The sequence below is a fragment of the Thalia democratica genome, chromosome 1 (genome assembly GCF_965202585.1).
Source record: "Thalia democratica chromosome 1, ktThaDemo2.hap1.1, whole genome shotgun sequence".
NCBI lineage: Eukaryota > Metazoa > Chordata > Thaliacea > Salpida > Salpidae > Thalia > Thalia democratica.
In genome coordinates, this window is record NC_139165.1 from 64,530,044 (window position 1) to 64,553,868 (window position 23,825).

Sequence of the window (23,825 nt, forward strand, 5' to 3'; positions counted from 1 at the left end):
AATAACGAAAATAAAAGTTTATCGTCAATGGAGCTTGTAATTATATCAAAAAGTTTAAACTTAGATCTCATGTATGTATTTTGAATTTTATTATTTTTAGAAAGGTAAGTCTTTTGTTCGTTTTTAAGTTGATGTTGAAGTATTCTAACATTACCAATATATTTGTTTATTAGGAAATTGAAGAATTTTCAAAGGTTTTCTACTAAATTATTATCAATTTAGTATTTAATTACTTTGTTTAAACTTGTATTCTGTTTACATTAAAAACAACTGAAAATCTTTAGGATGCGGATATGGCCGGATCCTAATTGAAAAATGTATTTTATGGTAGATCAGTTACAAAAACACTTTTTCAAAAATAAAACAATTAAGGTAATGTTGAGACAAACCACTCTATAACATATAAATACAATGAATTTATTCATTGAAAGAAAAAAAAAAAAAACAAAATCATAAATTAAGACAACAGAACTTAACAGAAAACGTAAATTATAATCTTAATTATTTTAAGAAGTACCACTTTTAATACAAGTAAAACACTAGTAAATCTAGTTGAAAAAATAGAAGCTTCAAAATAATTGCACTTTTTTTTGAAGAAAACCGCACAAACAAAGGTGAAACAATAATCTAAAAACAAAATAAAAGTAAAAACAAATAAATAATTGACAATAATTACATACTTTAGCTAATTTCAAATATTTTGATGAAATATAACTATGAAAGAGATACATTTGATCTAATAGTTTTAAACTATTTGTCGTGTTTGAAATAAATTTATATACTTGCTTTAACTAATGTGTGGTACTTTATTTTTAATTTTAAGATTATTTACAATACTTTATAAAAAATTTATACAGAGTTGATTAATTTTAAAATATAAATTAATTTAAGTAAACTTATTTTTATTATTAGTTATCTAGTAAAGTAGTGTAGTTTTTTTTAATTCAAAGGTTACTGGAACTTTAAATATTTGTTTCTAATCTTTCAAGAACTTTCTAAATTATATATTATCTAAACAAATTGATCCAATTAGTACTGTTCAGACATAATAAGAACGACTAAAGCAGACCAGCCAGTAAAAGGGTGAGTTCCTTGACCTTTACCCGTTTTATCGTTGTATTGTTCCCATATGTAGCCCGTATTCTTCCACTGTTCGTAATAAAAAAGTAAAAAAAATATGTTGTTAATTTCTATTAAGTTGCCTAATTACTAATTACGAATTAGAAAATTTGTTTCAAACAATTAAAACAGTTCAGTGTCAAACTAATGAATGTCAACATTGTAATAATATATATATATATATATAATACTTAAGCTTTAATATTTTCCTGTTTTGTATACAATAAAAATAATTCCAATTTTTTTTTAAGTTACTTATCAGCCTAAATATCTTATCTACTTATTCTATCATATTATATTTAAAATATATTCTTAGTTAGTTATGTCTTTTAAAACAAAACTTGAGTTCATTTTTATAGAAAGAAAGCATATGTAAATATTTTAAGTTAGTTTTATTATAAAAAAATTAGCGTAGACTAGTAATCATAAAGTCTAAAAGTAAAAAAAACTGTATTAAAATCGCTTTAGATAAAGTTTTAGTACTATTTTTATAGTTTTAAAAACGTTAAGGTAAAAAATTTAAATTTTTAAACATTGCAAAAGTTTGTATTTTTTTATCATAACCTAAAGCTATTTAAAAAACTTATAAAAATAAACAAGCTAGAGTCAATAAGCTTATCATAATGTTTTACTGTACTTGCAAACAATCATTATATACTAAGAATTTGATGTTAATTTTTACATCTACGTTTTTAGTCAACTAACAAATGTTATATTTCTAATTGCAAGAAATTTATATAGCAGAAGATTTAAACCAGGGTTTCCAAAACTTTTTTTCAAAAGGCCCCCTTTAAAGAAATAAAAAAAGATATGTCCCCCTCCAAAAAGATTACTCAAAAAACTACCATTTAAAACAATTAAGACCTTTTTTTTGGTCTTCAACTTCAACGCCAGAATATCTAGATATCTAGTGTAAGTTTCAAATTATGGCCTACTAGCCCTACTGGATGCAAGTAAATGTTTATCAATCTTAAAAACAAAAACAAAGTAGCTCGCTTGAAAAAAAAAACGCTTAAATTAAAAAAGATACTTTGAAATTTTTTTACTTAGTAAAATAAGTAGAAACCTGCTTATACAAATTGTTCACAATGTTTTTTCGTAGCTTCTTGTAAATATCTTGTGCCTTTTGCTGGTTAATTCCAGGCGTATTTGCGTAATGATGAAGGGCTCGGCACGCCAGAAAGTTGATGTTGATCCACACTTGTCCCCTCCAGTACGGAGGATCGTGCTGGGTGTTGTACTTCATGTACAAAGGATCACGAGCGCTCAACGACCTCAGACCAAACTCACTCCATAGAAGATCACTCTGTTGCACGAGTTTGTATATTTAAATTTCATTGGTTTTAAACTTTGTTTAGAAAGAAGTAAAATGAGTTCTTATAATTATCTTAGAACTATTAGATTTAAAGCAAGCACACATTATGCTTAAGCAAGTAGTGCTGTTTTTGTTTGTTTTATGTTTTGAATAGTATATTTAAGCCGCTGTAAAGTAAATAATTCTGCAAATTAAATGACTAAAAGAATTTATTTATTTTACAATTGATTGTAACTTTTTTGATTAATGAGTGTTAAAAGCAATAATCGTGTTCAGGTAAGTAAAAAAAAAAAACTGTATTAAAATATAATGGTAAATAATTCAACAAACTTGAGGTAAGTCCTGAAGGAGCTGTGTCAATCTTGGTGAATCGGGTTGAAGTTGCATGAGAAGCATTGGAAACAAACTGACATATCCGAAAGTATCCACAAAACCTGGCTTCGGTTTACTTTTTACTACTTTAACGTAGTAGCTGCAAGAAAAAAAGTTTTACTGAAAATAAATAATAAAGTTTAGACTTAAATCAATAATTTCTTAAAAACATATTAAATACTTACTAAAAATACTTGAGTTTAAATTAATTTCCTTCTAAGTAAAAAGTTATTACGTATGATTTCCTTCCGGCGTTCTATAAACTCGACGCTGAAGTGAAACACGTGTCGAATGATTTCCATAATCAGAAAATATTCCCAAATCGTTGTTCCAATGCATTTTGTCCATTATTTTGGGATCAACAAGATTTTCGTAAGTAGCTTTATAACTGACAATATCATCTTCTACAAAATATTAAATTTTTAAAAAATATTAGACTTCAGTTGATTTTTGGTTACTAGAATTTAGATAAGAAATTTCAAGTATTATCAATAGAATTATGAAATAGTAAAGTATAAATAGAACAGGGATTGGCAAACTGCGGCCCGCAAAGCAAATATATGTAAACTATTTAATAGGTTCAAGTTTTTTTTCGCCTAATATTGATTAAACTTTTATGTTGTAAAGGAATTTTAAGCCATCGAATATGTATATTTATTTAAAATTTTTATAAGGAAATATTAAATTTTAGAATTCAGTAGCTAGTTTAACTTAGTTTGAAAACAACAAAAAAAAAAACAAATACTACTATGAATTAAAAAATAATAGTTTTTTTAACTGAAAATATCTTTTAAAAATACAAATCCTTGTAATATATAGAAATACTTTTTTTTTTAAATAACACACAAATTCTTAACCAGTGACATTTAAAGAATTATAGATATGATTTTAATAAAGTTGTTTAAAGCAGAATTTACTCCAGTTTTTTCTTATAAACTTATAAATACACGAACAGACTGATTGTTTCAATAACTAAACTTAGTAATCTAAGAAAACAAGTTTTTATGATAGAACTTATCTGATGTTATTTAAAAAGTTTAGCAAACATTACAAATAAAAACAACAATAGCGCTTCTTATATAAAGAGAAGTTCTATGTTTGGTAAGTAATTCATTTATTTCAGATATACATAATTGGATAAAATTAAGGTAATAAAATAAAGTTTAAATATCTGAAAATACTTTGTAAAAAAAATTACAACTAATGAAAAGTCTTTCTAAGTTGTAGACAAGTACTATATATATATTTTTTTTAAACAGCTGATAGTTTTAAAAACTATGATATAATTAAAATGGGCAAACAAAAAATATATAACTTGATTTAAAATAGTGTATATGCAACGTACTTTATATTCAAAATGTATTAAAGTTTAAATTCATAACAACTCCAAGTTCAATTTTTTGAATAACAGAGGAAAAGATAACTAATGTTTCTTTGTAAGAAAACAGTATATATAAACTTGATTTATTACTGGTAAAGATGTCATATTTAATAAAGATGAAAAAAAATATTTTACAATTGTTTTGACTTATTTTATAATTTATGGCTGAGATCAGTAGTCTTCTGTGTGCACCTTTGCACAGAAAATTTAGTAAGCTAATTACAATAATACCAAATTTAAACAGTATTCTTTTTTATTACACTAACACATGTTTCTGTAAAACAGTACTCTGTAACAAAATAAGTAAGGAAAGAATGGAAGCTAAAGTAGGTGTATAATAGGTTCTAGAATGTTGCTTCTACTCTTAGTATCAACTGCAAGTACTTGGAGGATCTCTTAATGATGTTTGTTGATATTAAGCAACATTATAGAACCTATTATATACGTACTTTAGCTTCTATTCTTTCCTTATAGTATTAATTTTTTTACAGAGCTCCGTTGAAGTGTGTTAACCCGTTAACACACAGAAAAATTTGTTAGTGTAATAAAGAAAGAATACTGTTTAATTTGTTATTATTATATATTCCAATAAACTAGTTTCGCTCAGATCTTTGTTAACAAACGTTTAAATTTGTATTTTCGAATAGTAAGTTAGTTGTATACTTTTTAAATGAGAATTTTTTTCAATTTTTTTATAAGAAAAAGCTAACGGTAATACAAACTATCAGTTATTCACACAATAATCCATAAAAAAATATTCGACACAATAAAAAATGGTGTTTTAAAATAATAACTTATATATTTCTAGTCTAGTGAGCACATAATTAATTTTTCAATCATTGTGCTGTGCACAACCTTTATAAGGTTGAACAACACTGACTTATATAGAAAATAAAATGATAAGAACTTTTTCCTAAGAATAAAATACTGAAAGTAAACAACCTTATAAACTTTTCAGGCATGTTTTTGGATAAATAGTGAATCAAATCTTAAATAGGTGTAAAATTAAACTGATTGTATTCACCAACACCTTATACAATATTAATTTATAGCTGTTAAAAATAGTAATATAGTAAAAAGTTTAGTTCCACATAAGCTTTTACATACAAATACGCCTTTAATAATTCGTATGTTTTCATAATTTTAAACAAAAGCTTTGTTAAGCACGTTAAAATATTTTAAAAGAATTATTGTTTTACTAATTAACAGTTAAGTACTAAAACTGTTCTTAAAACACTAAACGATGTCATAGCTGATGAACCTAAAGTACAACGGAAGTAAATTTCAAAAATATAAAATTTAAATCTTAAATAATAGATTGAAACTAGATACTTTTACTTCAGAATTTTTTGTTTAGATTACTGATAAAATTTATCAAGTGTTTCATTATTCTTTAAAAAAAACAATACGAGTTATTTGACAATACAACACTATAATACACTTGGATAAATTTAATTTCTAAACAAATAAGCAATTATTATAGGGTAGTTATTTCTTTTTTGAACTACTGTCAAATTTAATTGAAATGGTTTTAAGTATAACTTTTTAGCACCATTAGAACAAAAATCGAAAACAACTGTCACATATTTAATAGTATACAGACTTTAGTAGTCCAAACACAGTCATATCCCTACGAACAAATTTTACATATTGAAGAGTTTACAAACCTTCACCAATGATTTCAGCAATTTTTGACATGGTTTTAGAAGCGAGGGCCATCCAGCAACGCAAATCCAAATGTCGCTCGTCGTCGGAAGGGTGGGATGCGCGCGGGTAATCGTCCAACCCCGACGTCAGTGTTTTCGGGTTGAGCTCATTGCTATTGGCATCCCTGCCCTTCCAACGGTACGTGGACGGCAGAGGACCGTTTTGGGTCGTGTTAAACCAATTGTACCACGCCTGTAGAATTTATATAAGTAATAAAAATTCACAAAGCGGAGTACTTTGTCATACATCGTACTAAGAAAATGAGGATAATCAGTAAATTAAATAATAAAAATTAACAAATAATTTGTAGCATGAAGAAGTTTGTATGTAATTAATTTTAACAGAATAAATTTGAATATTTTATAATAATAGATCATCAATAATTAATAATTTTTAGTGATCAAAAATTCCTATTTAAACAATTTTTTTATATATTAAAGGTACTATTAGCGTAAGTTAGATAAAAAGAATAAGTATTCTAAAAAGTATTTTTTTAAATAAAGACTAGAAGCTTTAGTTCTTTTAGTATTTTCTTATTAACTAGACAAATTTTGATTTTTTTTTTGATTATCTGTAAAAAATAATGTTAAAGTCATAAATAATATCGTATAAAAAGTATTTTAAGTATTTAAAATAATATTGGAGCTATTGGAGTATTTAAAATAATAAAAGCTAGTTTTTTTATTTTATACAAACAATTATTAAAAAAGAAAAAAAAAACATACTTTTAGTCTAGGGTAAATTTGCTTTAGAAAATTTTTACTAATTGATGTTTGTTCATTTTTTATTAAAGAATCAATAGCAAGAAATAGAGCTGGTGGATTAGCGTTTGAACTTTTCTGAACAACAAATTCAGCTGGCACCTAAATGTTTTGTTGATAGAAGTTTAAATCAAAGCAAGATATTAACAATTTAAATTGAAAAAAAGTAGTTTCAGTCGAAACGATAATAACCTTGCTTCGAGCTTCAGGACCTAAAATCTGTTCTCTTGGGATCCATCCTTCATGATTCATAAGGTTGAGCCAATGTTGAATTATTTCCATGCTCAATTGATTGTTCCATTTTCCGATCAGTAGTTGATGGAAACCTGCAACCGAATTTTTGTTTTAACAAAACGAACACAACAATTTTATAAAAAACGTTATTAATGAACAAACAAGTTATAATACTAATTTTTATCTAAAAACTTTAAGTTGTACGAGTAATTTTTGCAAAATGCCCCGTTAGTTTTTATTTTTGACAGTATGCAAGGCATGTATTACAAAGCTATAAACTTATTTTTAAATAAAAAGTATTATTATTACTAAAGCTGTAATAAAAACACTTTTTTTTTTTATAAATTGTACCTATACAACGTGAAGTGTACTTGATTATCTAGAGGAAAGTACTAACTTTTAGTTCAAATTTTTTAATATAAAATGAATACATTTTGTTTCTCTGTTATGGATTTATTGAACATTCAACTACAACAATTTCTGATTAACAAGACTAAAACTATCTATAAACAAACTGTTAAAAACAATTAGCAACTGTAATGCTCTTTTACAAATGGCCTGTAAGATAACAACTATAACTGTTGAATTTTGTTAGTTTTTTTTCTTAATATTTAAATTAAAACCTTCATCCCACAAGAACCCCCTTGGAAAAAAAGATCTGGAAGGAACAGCAGTGAGCAGATGAGCCGGCCAATACTCAATAGGTCGCTCCATTTCTTCACTCATAACCAGGGATTTACCGTAAAAGTGACCTATTCCGCCTACCATGTTGCTAAGTGCTGACTGGGCAAAATTAATTTGATCTTTTGAGTAATCTTTTTCGTGCAACGGAAATCTAAATAAATATTTTGCAAGTTTATTCAGTTAATTGTCATTCAATTATGTGTACAATTCGTTGCTGTTTAAACTATATTTACAATAGAAATTTAAATTTGGTGAAAAAAAAGATACTATCTATGTAACAAACTTGAAATGTAATTACAGCTATAGAATATATATTCATAATGCATTAAGCAAAGTATAAACTTTTATTAACTTTTATTTAGTTAAAAACTATGAGTTTGGTTTTTCTATATAGAGTATATTTTACAACTTTAAATATGGATATGTTATTTAGTATTTAAAAAATTATTTTCTGAGGTACCAGACTTAAACTCTAAATTAATGTGTTTAAATTTGAGAAACATATAATCTATAACAATAAAATTATTTAGTTTTATAGTCATGCCTCTTCTTTTCTTTTAATTCAAATAAGGCCGGATTTTGTCTTGAAAAAAAAATTGGAACCAATTAATAGGAAAGGGCATTGAATCTTTTTTTTTTTGATTAAATAAAAAGTATTTAATTTAGAAATTAATCAATTTAAACTTATAATAAACTCCAGGAAACAAAAAAACCTCTTAAGTCTAAGCAATATCATTAAGCACAAACGACTTTCATTAAGCAATAATGTACTCTGTTAAAAAACATTTATAAATAAACATTCAGTATCAGGTATTTTTTTACAAATAGTAATTGACAGATCATGAGGCTTACAATTATTTATAATACTTTTCTCATTGCTATAAAATTTATAAATGGTTTTAATTAAAAAAAACTTAAAGGTAGGTATTCTAAATTACACTTTGTTAGTACAGTTTTCCTTAACAGAGCCACTAAACTGTTGCTAATTGGTAAATTTTTGGTTGTAGTAGTTCTTTCTTTTCATGTCTAAAAAAACTTATTTTTCTTAATTTTTTAAATTTAAATTTAAACTAACATTTGTAAGCTATATTTAATACTAGTTAACAAAGTTAATTAAACTTAAATTATATACCAGAAAATTAGAATTCATTTTCATTGAGTTATAGCAAGTGCCTAATAACAAATAATTATCAAATAAAACAGCTATACTCAGAATTAATTTGGAATGATTTTGAAACTAAAAAAAACATATTAAAAGTTTATTTTTAAGTTGTATTAACTATTTTTAATATTTGAATTATCCGGATCCTGTTTGACATTGATATGAAAAAATAAGATCCTGATCCGGTGAGTCACTAATCAGACTAGAAACAATGGTTTTCTATTTACATAGTCAACAAAAACTACCATACGTTGTTATAGTTGAGAAAACCTACAATGAATTATTTTCAGAAAATAAATTAAATATTTATTTTGAAAATCATGAAACAAAAAAAACAGTACCTAAAAATTTAGAAAACTATCATAGCTAACAAAATAAAATTATTAATGTAGGAAACTCGTAACTTCTCGGACAATATAACTACTAAAAATAAGTTCTAAGGTCTTGGTACAACAATTATACTTTTTAATTATAAAAATACTTATTTAGTTTAAATATATATTTAAGGACTGTTTAATATTTAAAATATGAAAACAGAAAGAAAAAAAAACTTTAGTAAGTTTTTCGAAACATTTACGTTTTTTCAAACTGTTCATCGAATTTTCCAATAAAATGATTTAATGTTTCAGTGAAATGCGTTCCACTTAGCTCCTTGACTCTATTTTTCACACTTTCACTTTCAAACACAACTTCAAAATCGAACGGAACAGTCATTGTTACCTAAATAAGTACAAATTCGAAAAAATTATGTGAATTTTCGTAATTTTTGCTAGCTTATATAAAAAGTATCAAATTTACAAACCAAACAACTGTTAAAACTAGTTGGTTAATAATTTATAAAAAAAAAGAAACTAATGTGAATCAAAGTTAGAAATAGCTTTAAAAATATTGTTTAAAATCAATGCAAAACTACTAATCTAAAAAAAAATAAAGCTTAAACGAGATTAAAATAACAAGTCATTATGGTTTTGTAATAGACATTAGGTGAAAATATAAACTATACTAATAAGCTACAAGCAAAGTATTTGTAACAGTATTAAAATAGTACTTCGTAGCAGAGACGTAGACTGAATGAACCTGCAGCCTAAAATTTTCTTAAAATAACACTGGAGTTAAATTTCTTGATCTTTTTAAATGTTTTTTAAAGAGCCAAAACCATTTTAGATACAATATATAAACCATAGGTGTTTTTTTAATGAATACTATGCAGATTCGTTCAAGGTACTAAATGAAACTTATATTACATGTTCGATTGTAGTTTGCTGACACGGTTTTGTTAATAATTATTTTCAAATGTTTTTGAAAATAAATTTGTATTATCAACATATTTAAGCAAGTCTGTTTATAAGTAACTTGAAAAATACCTGATGAAATACAACTTGGCTTTTTGATTGAGCAGGCCTCGCTTGTTTAGAAGATGGTGAAATGTAGTAAGAAGTCAAATTCTTTTTTTTATACCCGACCATTGTGCTAACGAGAGCGTTGTCTAGCTTATCAAGCGAAGAAATCCAAGTGTTAACCGCATTATACTTTCCGATCTGTTCGTTGTTATTCCGTGGAAACTTGATGGTAAATTTTCCAAGCTCGCTTGTTTGTCCTGATTATTGGAGTTTCATAACGTTTTATTAATACTTTTTTAATGCTTGATGGTAATAAAAATGTCAAAAATTAAACTAATTAAAAAGAAAAAAGTGGGAATTAAAAACGCAGGGAGAACATTAGAGTGTTTTTTTGGAAAAGAAAAAGTCTAAAAAATTACAGTTCAAAATTCGAGGCAATTTTTTTTCATATATGATACTTTATCAATTCTGTGAAAACTAACAAAAGAAGAAATAATCAAGTTAAAAAACTTAGAGTTACATCTTTTATATAAAAATGAAGTAAAAGGGCTCTATTACTAAACTAAGTAACAATGATTACATCTAGTATTACAGTAATCTGCCCTGTACATACGCAGTCATGGAACACTAGAATTTTCAATGAAAAATTTAATTTCAAGATTTAATTATTTCTTTTATATAGTTTTAGGTATATCTCGACTTGAAATACTAAAAAAATGATTACAACGTTTTAATATATATAAAAATTGCTTACTAACAAATATTAGAAGTATATATGGAAAACAGTTCTCTTCTTAAAATAGTTTGCCTTGTTAAAATAAAAATTGTAGATCATTATATTTATTAAGTAGCTTATTAAATTAACTAAGCATTGTTAAATTCTATTGAACAGAAGTTTTACGTTTTACATAGACATATGAAACATAGTTAGCTATTTCTTTTTATAGTAAATAGGTTAAATACATGATAGTAAAGAGGCACCAAGATATGAAAAGTAAGCAGCATATTAAAAATTTTCTTCAAAACTTAACTATTTGATAAAACTGACAATGACAGGACTACCTTTATTTATAAGTTGTATTGATTAGGGTAGATATTAACTTTGTTTTAATCTTACTTAGGGGATTTTTAAGCTAACATTGTAATACTTTACTATTCGTTTTAATTAACTTTTGATGTTAATAAAATTATATAGTTTATTTAAATAATTTTAAAATAAATCAATTAAATAGTATTTAATCCTTAACAAAATGTTATATATTTTAAATGTATTCATTCTAATTTATGCTACTAAAATTTATTAATATATTAAATAAGATTTAAGCCTTTCAAGGCCAATTAAAAAGCAACTTATAACTAAACACCAGAATTATAACTACAAACTTTCGACAATGGTTCAACATGCTTAACTTCAAAGGAGGCTACTGTATTTATTAATACATGAAAAATTATTTTTGTTTATTTGTAAAAAATAAAATGATAGATACTACTGTTACTAGTATTAGCTAATAAAATATTTAACGTAAATAAAAACAACCTTTGATCTGATAAATATCTTTTTTAGCATCTAATTTTTCAATATCAACTTTTCCTTGATTTTCAGTTGCCGCATAAAAGAATAAAGAAAGTTCAACTGGGAGGGTGCTCTAAATTATTTTGTAAAGTTAATGTGTAATTCTGTACAATATGTATTTTTTTGTCGTATTTTTTTTTTATTATATATAAGAAGTGAAATAAGAAGAGCTATATGATATTCTTTAAAATAAATGGTTAAAGTTATGCGAACACCATATGTTTATAATCTGATATGCAACATTTTGAAAGCTAGTTTAAGTAAAATATAAATCAAAGAGTAAAAAGTACATCACTAAAAACTGATAAACAGATTTTAGTGTCAACACAAGTAAAATTAGTTTGAATTTATGTTTGAAAACAACATGGTTGAATTTTCAGTTAAATTCTTAATATAAATATACATTATAAACAAAAAATATATATATAAATAATTCTTATAACCCTGCATAAAGATACCTCAAATTTTTGTTTTAAAACCATTTAACTCATGTATTAAGTAGGGAACAGCAGACAGCGAGCATATTTTATCTGAAATGAGATGCGGCCAGCAAACATGCGAATGTGATAAAAAAAAATAAATATTTAAAACTTACACTAGATATAGTGGCATTTGAAAAAAAAAAAGTTTTAGGAAAATTCATGACAATTTAAAACTTACATTATCTTTTTTGCATTCCCGAAATTTTATATTTTTAAACTTTTACCTTTCACTACCAAATGCCTGCCAACCCCTGATTTAGAGTTAGTTAAACTAACACGAGCAGTTGCTAAAGTTGAGATTTTAGAGAAAAAAGAAAGCTAAAACCCATGTTCAACAGAATGCGTAAAGCTAAGACATACATCAATGTCATAAAATTATATACATTAGAATATGTTTTTAGATTACAACTCGCACGTGGTAGGTGATACATATAGCAGCAGTTTGAAGCAAAAGACACTAAAATACTGCAAAGTATTTTTTAAGATTGACCTAAAAATGTAACCTTTGAGTTTTTAGCTGAGAATTGTTTTGCATGTAGCAATTATCACAAAAACACACTGTGCAGAATTTAAGACTATTTGAAAAAAGTTTCATGGAGTTTTTTTTGGTTTTCAGCAATTTGCTACTATTTTTGTTGTTTTTAATTCTTTTTGACAAAATAAGAGGTGCCTCCGTGAGATTTTCTCCAAATTGTCTTAAATTTCGCATTGTGTTTTTGTGATAATTTCCACATGTAAAACTTTTTCCAGCTAAAAACTCTTAAGGTCAATTTTTTTAGGTCCCATACAGTTTGCAGCGGGGTTGTTTACAAAAAACTAAAAAGTCCTAGTATGAAAACGTTTTAAAACCAGCCTAAAATTTTCAAAAAGTGGTTTTGTGATAATTGCCACATGTAAAAAAAATTGAGCTGAAAACTTAAAGGTCGCATTTTTATAAGTAACCTAGTGTAGATACTTTGTTTTAAATTGTTTAATATTTGATAAAAATTAAACAGCTTAATTCTAAAGTATTTTTTTTAGTACATTTAACACTTTTACAACTTAGCAAAACATAAATGTAGTAAATAAACTAGGACCTTAAAAAAATAGCATATTCCTTAAACCAGCAAATTTTAATTTAGCCATTTTAAATGTTATTAATAAGTTTAATATATTAATCAAAGTACACTTACTCTTTGAATACTCAAAACGAATTCTATAATCTCACAGATTTAGTAGCAAGCATGTTTAAAATTAGAATACTTTAAAATAAATAACTTTTGTTGTAGCAGATACTCTCCATGACCAATCTCCTCCATTTTCTCCGCCATCTATTTTGACAAACTGAGTTTTTAAGTTATATCCTTGATCGTTAATGTTTTGCACCCCAAAATTAACTCCATCATGTTTTATCCAGCCATACTTTTTTAGTTTGTCTTCTGTTGCAAACGAGTTAGAATAATTAAAAAAAATATTTTGTACAAGCTTTAATAAGATCATACATATACATTTGTATCTATAGTAAACTTTATACAATAGTTTTATTTCTTACTTACTTAAATTAAACTAAAATTAAAAAGGGTTATATAATTCAGGATATAACAATGTTTTAAACCCCTTATTTAATAAAACAATTTCGTTTTAATAAATTTATTATATTTTAGTATTTTGTGCAATCTCTGTACAGGATATATCAACCTAAGTTGTTTTTCTTAAATTCCTGCTTTAAGATAAATAACTAAAAACTATAATTACTATAAAGTAGCTTAAAATTTCTTATTCTTTATGCTGATTTAAATTTGTTTTATATTTAAGCTCTTATTTATCACAATTTACAATAAAATAAAAAACATATGGCCTAGCATTTGAATTATCTATAGTATCAATTCAAATTTTCTTCTTATATCTGTATTAAATTTAAACATAAATAATTTTAATAAAATGTAACATAAGTAATAAAGAAATCCAAAAACTTGTATAACTTAAATAGTTTTTTCTGTTGGTAAATATATATTTGTATAAAAACTAACAAACCGTGTTTACAACTGTGTCTTAACTTTTTTAAAGGGTACTTTCTATTTTGTCTCATCCACATTAAACCAGTTACCAAGGATTCTTCTGACTTAGTTTTCATACCCAAGTAGACCTTTTAATACTTTTGTTTAAACTTACAACAAAACTGTTATGCTTATATTTTTATATAACTTCTTTTGTAACTTTTTTTAATGAAAGGAAATAAAGTTAATACACAGCTTTATAAAAAACTGAAGCTAAATATTTTTCTTTATACCTTTTCTTTTATTTTTTAAATAAATATATACAGTAAGTCCTATTTTATTCTTAGAAATATCATAACCCCTTTTATTCTATACTTTTTACAATTAAAAAGATCTATGGCAATATTTCAAAACTTTAAGAAATCAGGTCAGTATTTTTTATCATTAACAGTGTAAAAAACACAAACAATAAAACAATATAGCACAAATAAATTCTAAATATCAGCTGATGAGAAGTCAAACAGTGAGTTTTATCTTGATTACAAATAAAAACTGTACATCTTTCTAATACAATTCTTTGAAATAAATAAAAAACTAAACATTCGAAATTTTTTTCAATAAGTCTAATATTTTTTGTAATTCAGTCACCTCTTGCGAATCTACGCACTCTTTGGTTAAGCACTCTCGTTTAGTTACGCATTTTAGAATTCTCAACAAATACAAACTTTCGCATTTTTAGTTTGTGCCTTAATGTATTTGGTCAAATGCATTAAAAGAAAACAGTCAATGTAGTAGATATATTTGCTACCCTTTTTTTGTTACGTTCTGCACTTTTTCTGTAAACACAACGTGCATAGATTTGCAAGAGGTGACTGTAGTTAATATTTTCAGATGATTTTCCGTTTTATACTAATCTTACTTTGTAATTAATAAATTATTTAAAAAGTTAATTATTTGATAACTGTAAAAAAACAAGACAAAGTGGTATTTATGATTAAGAAAATATGATAAGTCAGTTTTTAAAAGTTAACAGTCAATTTCTTAAATATATTGAGAAATAAACAAACTGCAATTTAACAAACTTAAGTGTTTACAAACTAGCCCAAATTTATAAGTTAAGATACATAATGAGTGAACAATTTTCAAATACAAATTGCACAAGGTGTAAACTTTAACTAACAATTTAACTTATACACCAGGGTTGTTTCTCCTTAAGACTAAAAAGACACTCAGGGTGACTAAAAACTAGCATGACTTACATCAAGCTAGCCCTAGTTTATCTTAGTTTATGCAAAAAAAATAGTTATTTGGGCCAAGAACTGAAAAAATTAATTAATCTTAATACTCATAAACACCAAGATGTTGACAAAGATACTTCTCAATAAAAAGATAAATTTTATGAAAGATACGTTTTAAGTCATAAAAACTAGCCTGAGATTGAGAAAATATAAAAACAAGCCTAAATTTCAAAAATTCAAACAAGCTTTTTTTGAACAAGTTTGAGTCAGCCTGAATTTTTAGAAAAAGTTGAAATTAGCTGGAGTTATTCTGAGTGTGTGGTAATCCTGGTATACTATACACTTAAGAAACTTTAATATAAAATGTTAATATTAGTATAAAACATTATGAAAATCAAATAGTATGCCTTTCTTTAAAGCAGTTCCAGTCAAACTAGTCTAAGCTAGTCTGAGTTTTCCTTTTACTTTTCAGTTTCTAACTAGCCTGAGTGAGTGGAAACTGTGAATAAAGGGATTTGTTATTATCATTTTTAGTTTATAAATTAATTTAGTTTATTGAACGACAAAAAACGCTCAAAATATTTGGTCCTAGGATCTAGTGTACAACAACCTTTTGGTTATCAAGTCGTACACCACGGATACCTTTTATAATCTTGTCCAAGAATAAGTTAGCAAAGCAAAATATTTGTAGACACAAGAAAAAGTATAACTTTGCTTTAGCTAAAGCAAATTTATACATTTTCTTGTTTTTGCGAATAACTATATAACAACCTTTACTGTAACAAAAAAAAAAATTATAACTACCTCATGAAAGTTATTTAAAATTATAAAATATCAGTCTATTGGAGAAATAAAACATTTTCACTTTCATTTTACTTTATGAAAAAAAAAGTTAATTGACCATTTAGCAAACCAAAAATAATAATTACTTAAGTTTATTAAAATAATTTAGATGGAAGACATTAACAGTAAAAATTATAAATTATACTTATTTAAATTGTTCAATACTTACTTAAAATGAGTTATATGAAAAATATATTATACTTCATATATAATAACCTGAGGTCTATAACTTCCCCAAAAGTTTCTAGTCAAATTCTTGAAGTTATTTTCAAAGTTTTTAGAAAATGGTACATTCACAGCTTTAAAGTTCTGATTTAAAAATATTTTCACTCCTGAAAAAATTTATTAACTGTTTACGTTCATCTACATATATATATATATATATTATTATTTATTTAATTATATAAAAACTATAATTTAAACAGCTGTTTCACACATTGAAATGTAAAATTTCATGTGATCGTCAGTAAGTTACAGTTTATTATAATAGTGAACAGAAATTTCGATTTAAGAATTTTTTATAATAATTATGACGTAGTAATGGTACAATTTATAGTACGATTAGTTGAATTTTAAATACGCTGTGAATATTATTCTATGCTTTTTAGGAAAGTTTAAAAAGGTTATTTTGGAAGAATGTTTTAAGCTATTAGAAAAAATTTTTAGGCTGTTGGGAAAATGTTTAAAAATGCTATAAAATACTCGTGTTTGCCGCTTCGGTTTTATTTTGTTTTAATATTTAGTTGGTTTTAATTTTGTTAAAAAAGTATTTTTGATAATGGATGCATATGTATTGTCTTTCGCTTTTCTTGTTTAGTGTAACGTTCTTATCTGATTTTTCGATTTCTATTTTTTCTAAGTTACAAAGTTTGCAGCCGAATTTAGTATTGAATTTTAATTTTGTCCTGTTTAATATTTCCCATTTAAAATCAAATTTTAAAATAAAACCAAAGCGGCAAACACGAGTATTTTATAGCATTTTATAACATTTTCCCAACAGCCTAAAAATTTTTTCTAATAGCTTAAAACATTCTTCCAAAATAACCTTTTTAAACTTTCCTAAAAAGCATAAAATAATATTCACAGCGTATTTCAAATTCAACTAATTGTACAATAAACTGTACCATTACTACGTCATAATTTTTATAAAAAATTCTAAAATCGAAATTTCTGTTCACTATTATAATAAACTGTAACTTACTGACGATCACATGAAATTTTACATTTCAATGTGTAAAACAGCTGTTTAAATTATAGTTTTTATATAATTAAATAAATATTAAGCTCCAATTGATTTGTCGAGCACTATCGATCAGAACTTTGTATAAAACCTTTAATATATATATTATTATTATATTGTTTATTGTGCAATGTTGGACTCAGGCATCAAAACCTGAGCCACTTAAACAGGACACACAAAAAGAGAAAAAGAAAATAAACTTATATTCAAGACTTTAAAATAAATTACATATATATATAAACATAGTTTAAATGAAACCACAAAGTTAAATACAATATTTAAATATATATATATATAAAATAAGGTTAATATTAAAACTTGAACACCTTCTACTGAGCCCACTTGAAGGGCTTTTAAATAATTTATTGAAATGACAATTTCAAAAATACTGGAACATATGTTTCATAAAGACAAAAAATATTGTCTTTAATCTTCAGCCAGTTCAAATTAAAAAAAAAAAAGCACTTTGGTAAACAAAGATTCAAAAGTTTACAAAAAATGTAAAAAGTTGCTTATCTTTGCAATCTTTTTTGTCTTTATGAAACATATGTTCCAGCATTTTTTAAATCATCATTTCAATAAATTATATATATATATATATAACTTATTAAACTTATAAAGTTTATATAAAACTTATTTATATATATATATATATTGAAATGACGATTTTAAAAATGCTGGAACATATGTTTCATAAAGACAAAAAAGATTGTCTCTAATCTTCAGCCAGTTCAAATTTAAAATAAAAAGCACTTTGGTAAACAAAGATGTAAAAGTTTACAAATTATTTGTAAATGAAAGTATTTGTAGACTTTTACATCTTTGTTTACCAAAGTGCTTCTTATTTTAAATTTGAACTGGCTGAAGATTATAGACAATCTTTTTTGTCTTTATGAAACATATGTTCCAGCATTTTTAAAATCGTCATTTCAATAAATTATTTAAAAGTCCTTCAAGTGGGCTCAGTAGAAGGTGTTCAAGTTTGAATATTAACCTTATTTTATATATATGAATATATATATATAATAAGTTTTATTATTATAACTTGAACACTTTCTACAGAGCCTACTTGAAGGGCTTTTAAATTATTTATTCGAAAAGTACAATTTTAAATACTGGTACATATGTTTCATAAAGCTTTAATCATCATCCAGTACAATTCAATATAAAAAGCACTGTACTAAACATATTAAATTTATTGCATTTTAAGAGAAGCTTTTTTATATGTCGACAAGGCGATATGAATTTGCTCCTCTTATTTAAACAACCTTCCTTTTTTAAAGCATACATAACGGCTGTTGATTCTTTAAAGCAACCAACAGTAACGGCTGTGCTTAAAATAATCAACAGCCGTTATGTTTGCGTTAAAAAAGGAGGTTGTTTAAATAAGAGGAGCGAATTCATATTGTCTTGTTGACATATGAAAAAGCTCCTCTTAAAATACAATAAATTTGAAGTATTTTATAGTCATACTGTTGTCTTTATTAATTTTAGTTGTTTGATTAGTTAGATGGAAGATCGATTTTTGTACTTAATTTTTGTAATGCACAATACTACATCATACTGTTTTTTGTTTTTTTTGTATAACTTTTGCATCTATGTTTAGTACAGTGCTTTTTATTTTGAATTGTACTGGCTGATGATTAAAGCTTTATGAAACATATGTACCAGTATTTTTAAAATTGTACTTTTCCAATAAATTATACATATATATAAATTAATAAAACACTAAGTTTTCAAAAACAATTGTTTCACTATTCTGTTAAACAGAACAGATCTTCAATTTGTTTATTGTGATAATATCTTAAAACATAAAATAAAGTGTACATGAAATTAAGCAAATACTTAAAAGATTGTTAAGTCACTAAATAAATTATTAAAAGATATAAGACACACTAAGTTTGCATAATGTTCAAAATTATTTAAAATAAAAGCTTGAAAAATGTTTACAATTAGTAAAAAGTTCATTTAGTTTATTTAAAGGTGGAAAAATTAAATTATAACTATCTCATAAATCTGCTTGAAAGTTTATTATAACTAAATTTAAATATTTTCTTAAATTTGATAAAATATGACTGATATACTTTTAGGAACATGTTTTTGTTGATAAAATTATCATAGAAGTAAAATATATTCAAAGTAAAAATAAATTTAAATATTAAAAACATAGACTTACCATAAAAATACATTACCATTTAAAAATTTACAGCTTAAAAATAAAAAACATTGAATTTTTATTCTATTTAAGAAAGTAACAAACCAAGAACAAGTAGAGCCAGCAGTAAAACCAGCTTAACAAATGGCAAATAATCTCTTGAAGTTTCCTTTTTTTCATCAATTAACTTGCTATGCTTAGGCAAATCATGAGAAGTTTTTCCTCTTTTTCGTAAATTTGCCATCACAAAGGCTTATTTATATAATCTGAATAAGTTTTAATCTAGTAATAAATTTCTTGAAATGGACAAGTTTTTAAAAGAAACTAATTACTATAATGGTTGTAAACTAACTTGCCAAACCCTGCATTTATTTATTTGCAAACATAATTTTTTTAATACATTGCTTATTCACTTATCCTGACTTCACTTATCCTGACTCTCACTTATCCGGACATTTTCGGTCAGAAGAAAATTCAAAAAAATTTCAATAGTAAACACAAAAGTTCATTCAAAAATTTCGCAACTTTTTAAATTCCATGGGTTTTCTGCTGAAAAACGTGGAAAAACTATAAAACAAACGTCTATTATTTCTAATTTTATTAAAACTTCCAATAAAAACTAGTTTGTTAAGAGTGATATGTTTCCCTTAAATTGACTTTAAACTTAGTCAAAGTTTACCGTTTTCTTTCTGTCTATTTTTTTAATTAAAAAAAAAGTCTTTCATTTCATTTAAAGAGATAGGTTAACATTTTTGTTTTTTAGATAAATTCAATTTATATTTTCTCTTATACAAAAATTAATATTTTTTTTAAATTAATAGTTAGGGCAGGTGGAATTACAAATGATAAACTTTACTTGCTTGACCCATAAAAAATGTATATAGTTGCAGAGGGTTAGTAAGTCTGATGTTTTTCTACCTTAGAAAAAATAAATTAATTAGCCTTAAGTTTAGCTTTTATTATTTATAATTTTTTAATATATTACTTACAATTACTATGTATTTGTTTTTACCATAACACTTTTATTATGCATTGCATTATATGCAGCAGTTATATTATTATATGAAAAAAATGGTTTTTTGTAGTTAACCGGACACCTTTACAGAAAAATCTTACCCAACGTGTCCGGATAAGTGAATAAGCACTGTATCAAGAAAAAATATAGTCAATTAATAGTTAAGCAATTTTCAAGTTTAATATATTTTATAATTAAGGGCATAGGGGGGTTACACCTTTTTTTTGAAATTTAATCTTATTTTATATAGTTTTTACTAAGCTACAAAATACTGTTTACAGATTTGAAAAACTCAAAATAATATTTGAGATATGGCCGGTCAAAGTCGGAGGCAACAATAGGTTTCTTATGGGAGGCTTAAACTAAAAGAATGAAAGAAAGAATAAAGTGAACAATCACAACTATGGTCAATGGATTGGTGTGGAGAAAGACCTTTCGGTCATCAAGCCCCACACCATATATGTGTAAATAACTTTGATAAGTTTTATTTGAAACTTTTATAAAATCTAATTTTAAGTAAATGTATGATCTTTTTTAACTTAAACTAATTAGAGAAATTAATTCTTAAACAAAAAAAAAAGGTATGCACTCTTTTTTAAACCCATTACTGCCAATATTAAACATGAAAACCATAGTTTACCATGGTCACCACACTGTCTCCTCCCAAAGATTTCGATTTTTATGAACATGTACGTTCACATTTTTCTTGTCGCCCTCTCTACAAGAGTAACCCTGAAAAATGCAATAAAAAGGTCAATAATAAAACAAAAAGGGAGAAGTGGTGAAAATTCTATAACTAACATATACTCTTTTTCTAAAACTATATGTTTTTTTAAAATAAAACAAAAATAAGAAAAAAACTTAACAACTGCTTAAGTAAAAAAAAAATAGTTAATAAATCTCACTTAAGAATAAAAATAAACAAAATAAGTTTCAACTATACCTGTTCAAAAACCCTGTTACTCTAAAACAAACTCAACAATTATTAAAAAAAAATCTTTATGAATAAATAAATAAAAATAACAATCATACTTAATTACAAACCCCCTATGCCCTTAATTAAAACTAATTTAGCAATACTAATGAAAAAATTTGTTAGTAGTGGATTACTTTAGAATTATAAAAATATAAAGATTAAATTATTTTCAACAGTAACTTAAAATATTTCGACTTGAAAAATAAAGACTTTTCAAATAATAACTAAATACATTTAACAAAAAGAAGAACATGAAAAATTACATCAACAACAAAATAAACAAGTAAAACTTAATAAAATTTTCTTTAAGTATGAGTAGCAGAAATAAAAAATGGAACACAAAATTATCAATTCACTAAATTATAATTGTATTAAAACTTATTTTTTTATAGTTATATAGAACATTACAAAATGATCAAATTTAGGTTTAAAAATTAAGGTTTTTTATAGTTATCTATGAGGGTTCAACTTTTTTTAATGGCAAAAAACATCAGTCTCATACTCCACTTTTTGCAACAATAAACTTTGTCTACAATAAAAAAAAGTTTAAGGAATATTTCAAGGAACAACATTTTATTGATCTATAAGTTAATATGAAACGTCAGCATTGACATGTATTAAAATTATTGAAAATAAACTGTCATGAAGCTTTTTTAATTCTGCTAATAAGTTGCTTCACTAAATAACCAACATTAAGTTATCTATCTCAAAATGTTTGATGTTCTATATTACACACGTTTTCAGAACTTCAGAATTTTAAACTCTACACACGTTTTGATGCATTAAACATTTACGCTCGATTTACATTTGTCAGTATTTAAAAGCACTTCCAAAATTCCAAGTTAGAGAAAAACACATACTAAATGAAACCACACGATTTATTTTGACCAAATTTAGTAAGGCCGACCTCATTTCTATTTAGTTTAAAAAATTATACAATTATGAGAAAAAATTACTAAAAATCAACTTATTAGAAATATTATTTACAACACTTGAAAAGACGGTAAACTAATGTCATAGTTGCCATAATTTGATCTTTTGTATAATTAGTGACTGGAAATGATAAAGATTTTTTTTAATTTAGATCGCAAAAGTGATATTTTTTCTTTATAACGGATATGCTTTGAGAAAAACTGTTAAAAGAAAATGCCAGAACAAATTTAAAGTTGAACTGTTGTTGAACCCGGCATGACAAATTAAAAGTAAAGCTAATGTCATAGTTGCCAGAATTTTAGTATTGAGTAAAATTTTTGCTTTAAAATAGAATAGTTTTTTTTATAAAAATATCTTAAACCTTTTAGTCTTGAGCTTGACGTATAAAGGTATAGTTTTTTTAAGTCTTTAAAAAGCTGTTTTATAGGAATTTTTTAATAATTTCTCTACTTTAAAATAAGTCGAAAAAAACTCCGAAACTTAAAAAAAATATTTTGGTCATGCACCTCATGCATTGAAATAATGAAAAGGGAAAAAACTAAATACAAATTACCATCAGTAGTAGTTGAAAAAAACCGTGGTCGATTTTAGTTAAAGTCATGAGTCATGTCATAAATCATGACACACAATTTCATCTTTTAGCTTAAATACAGTGTATACTTGACTTGCCAAAACAGTTTTTTACTATGAACTATACAGCTTAAAATTCTGCTGACGTTTAAAATCATTTTAAAAGAGACGACATTTAAACAAGCTTACTTACTATTAATATTTTTTAGTTTTAAGTATTTAAAGAAATATATCAAAAAAAAAAAAGTTCAACTTTGTTTGTTTAACATTAATTAACTTAACAATAATTTATTTTACTTTAGCAAAATGGCAGTAACTTACAATCAAATTATTGCTAAAAATTAAGCGGGAAAAAGCTAGATAAGTCGGCTGAAAAACTTTCTGTACCAATTAATTAATCTAATTGAGTTTTTTTGGAGCACATTATAACTTGTTTTGAAAAATTTAAATATAAAACTTTTGAAAAATAGACAAAAAAAACTAAAGAAACAATGCTAAAAAGAATATTATTGAGATTTGCTTCAGAAGGAAGTCAAATGCAAAACTTTAAAACACAAAAAAAAAACTAAGTGACTACTTTTTGCAAAGCTCATATGTTTTCTATTCTCGAAATTTTTGTTTAGTAATTTAAAAATTAACTGAAGAGTAAACTAATCAATTTGTTTATTTCAAGAGTCAACTTAGCATAATTACAAACTACACTTTATAATTTTAAAAGTATATTTATTTGTTGTTAAATTACTTTTTAA

General features: G+C 25.0%; 1 protein-coding gene across 1 annotated transcript; it reads right to left on the reverse strand.

Moving 5' to 3' along the window:
- Positions 1–522: 522 nt before the first annotated feature.
- On the reverse strand, positions 523–19,844 carry LOC145832015 (mannosyl-oligosaccharide glucosidase-like). Its single transcript, XM_082939384.1, has 15 exons — positions 19,688–19,844; positions 16,404–16,519; positions 14,144–14,255; positions 13,388–13,548; positions 11,613–11,721; positions 10,100–10,332; positions 9,313–9,455; positions 7,513–7,724; positions 6,848–6,981; positions 6,620–6,757; positions 5,855–6,086; positions 3,042–3,210; positions 2,765–2,906; positions 2,186–2,425; positions 523–1,149 (listed from the first exon to the last, which is right to left on the reverse strand). Exons 1-15 carry the CDS (start codon positions 19,824–19,826, stop codon positions 1,030–1,032), a joined length of 2,400 nt encoding a protein of 799 aa, XP_082795510.1. The 5' UTR covers positions 19,827–19,844; the 3' UTR covers positions 523–1,029.
- Between the last annotated feature and the right edge of the window lie 3,981 nt (positions 19,845–23,825).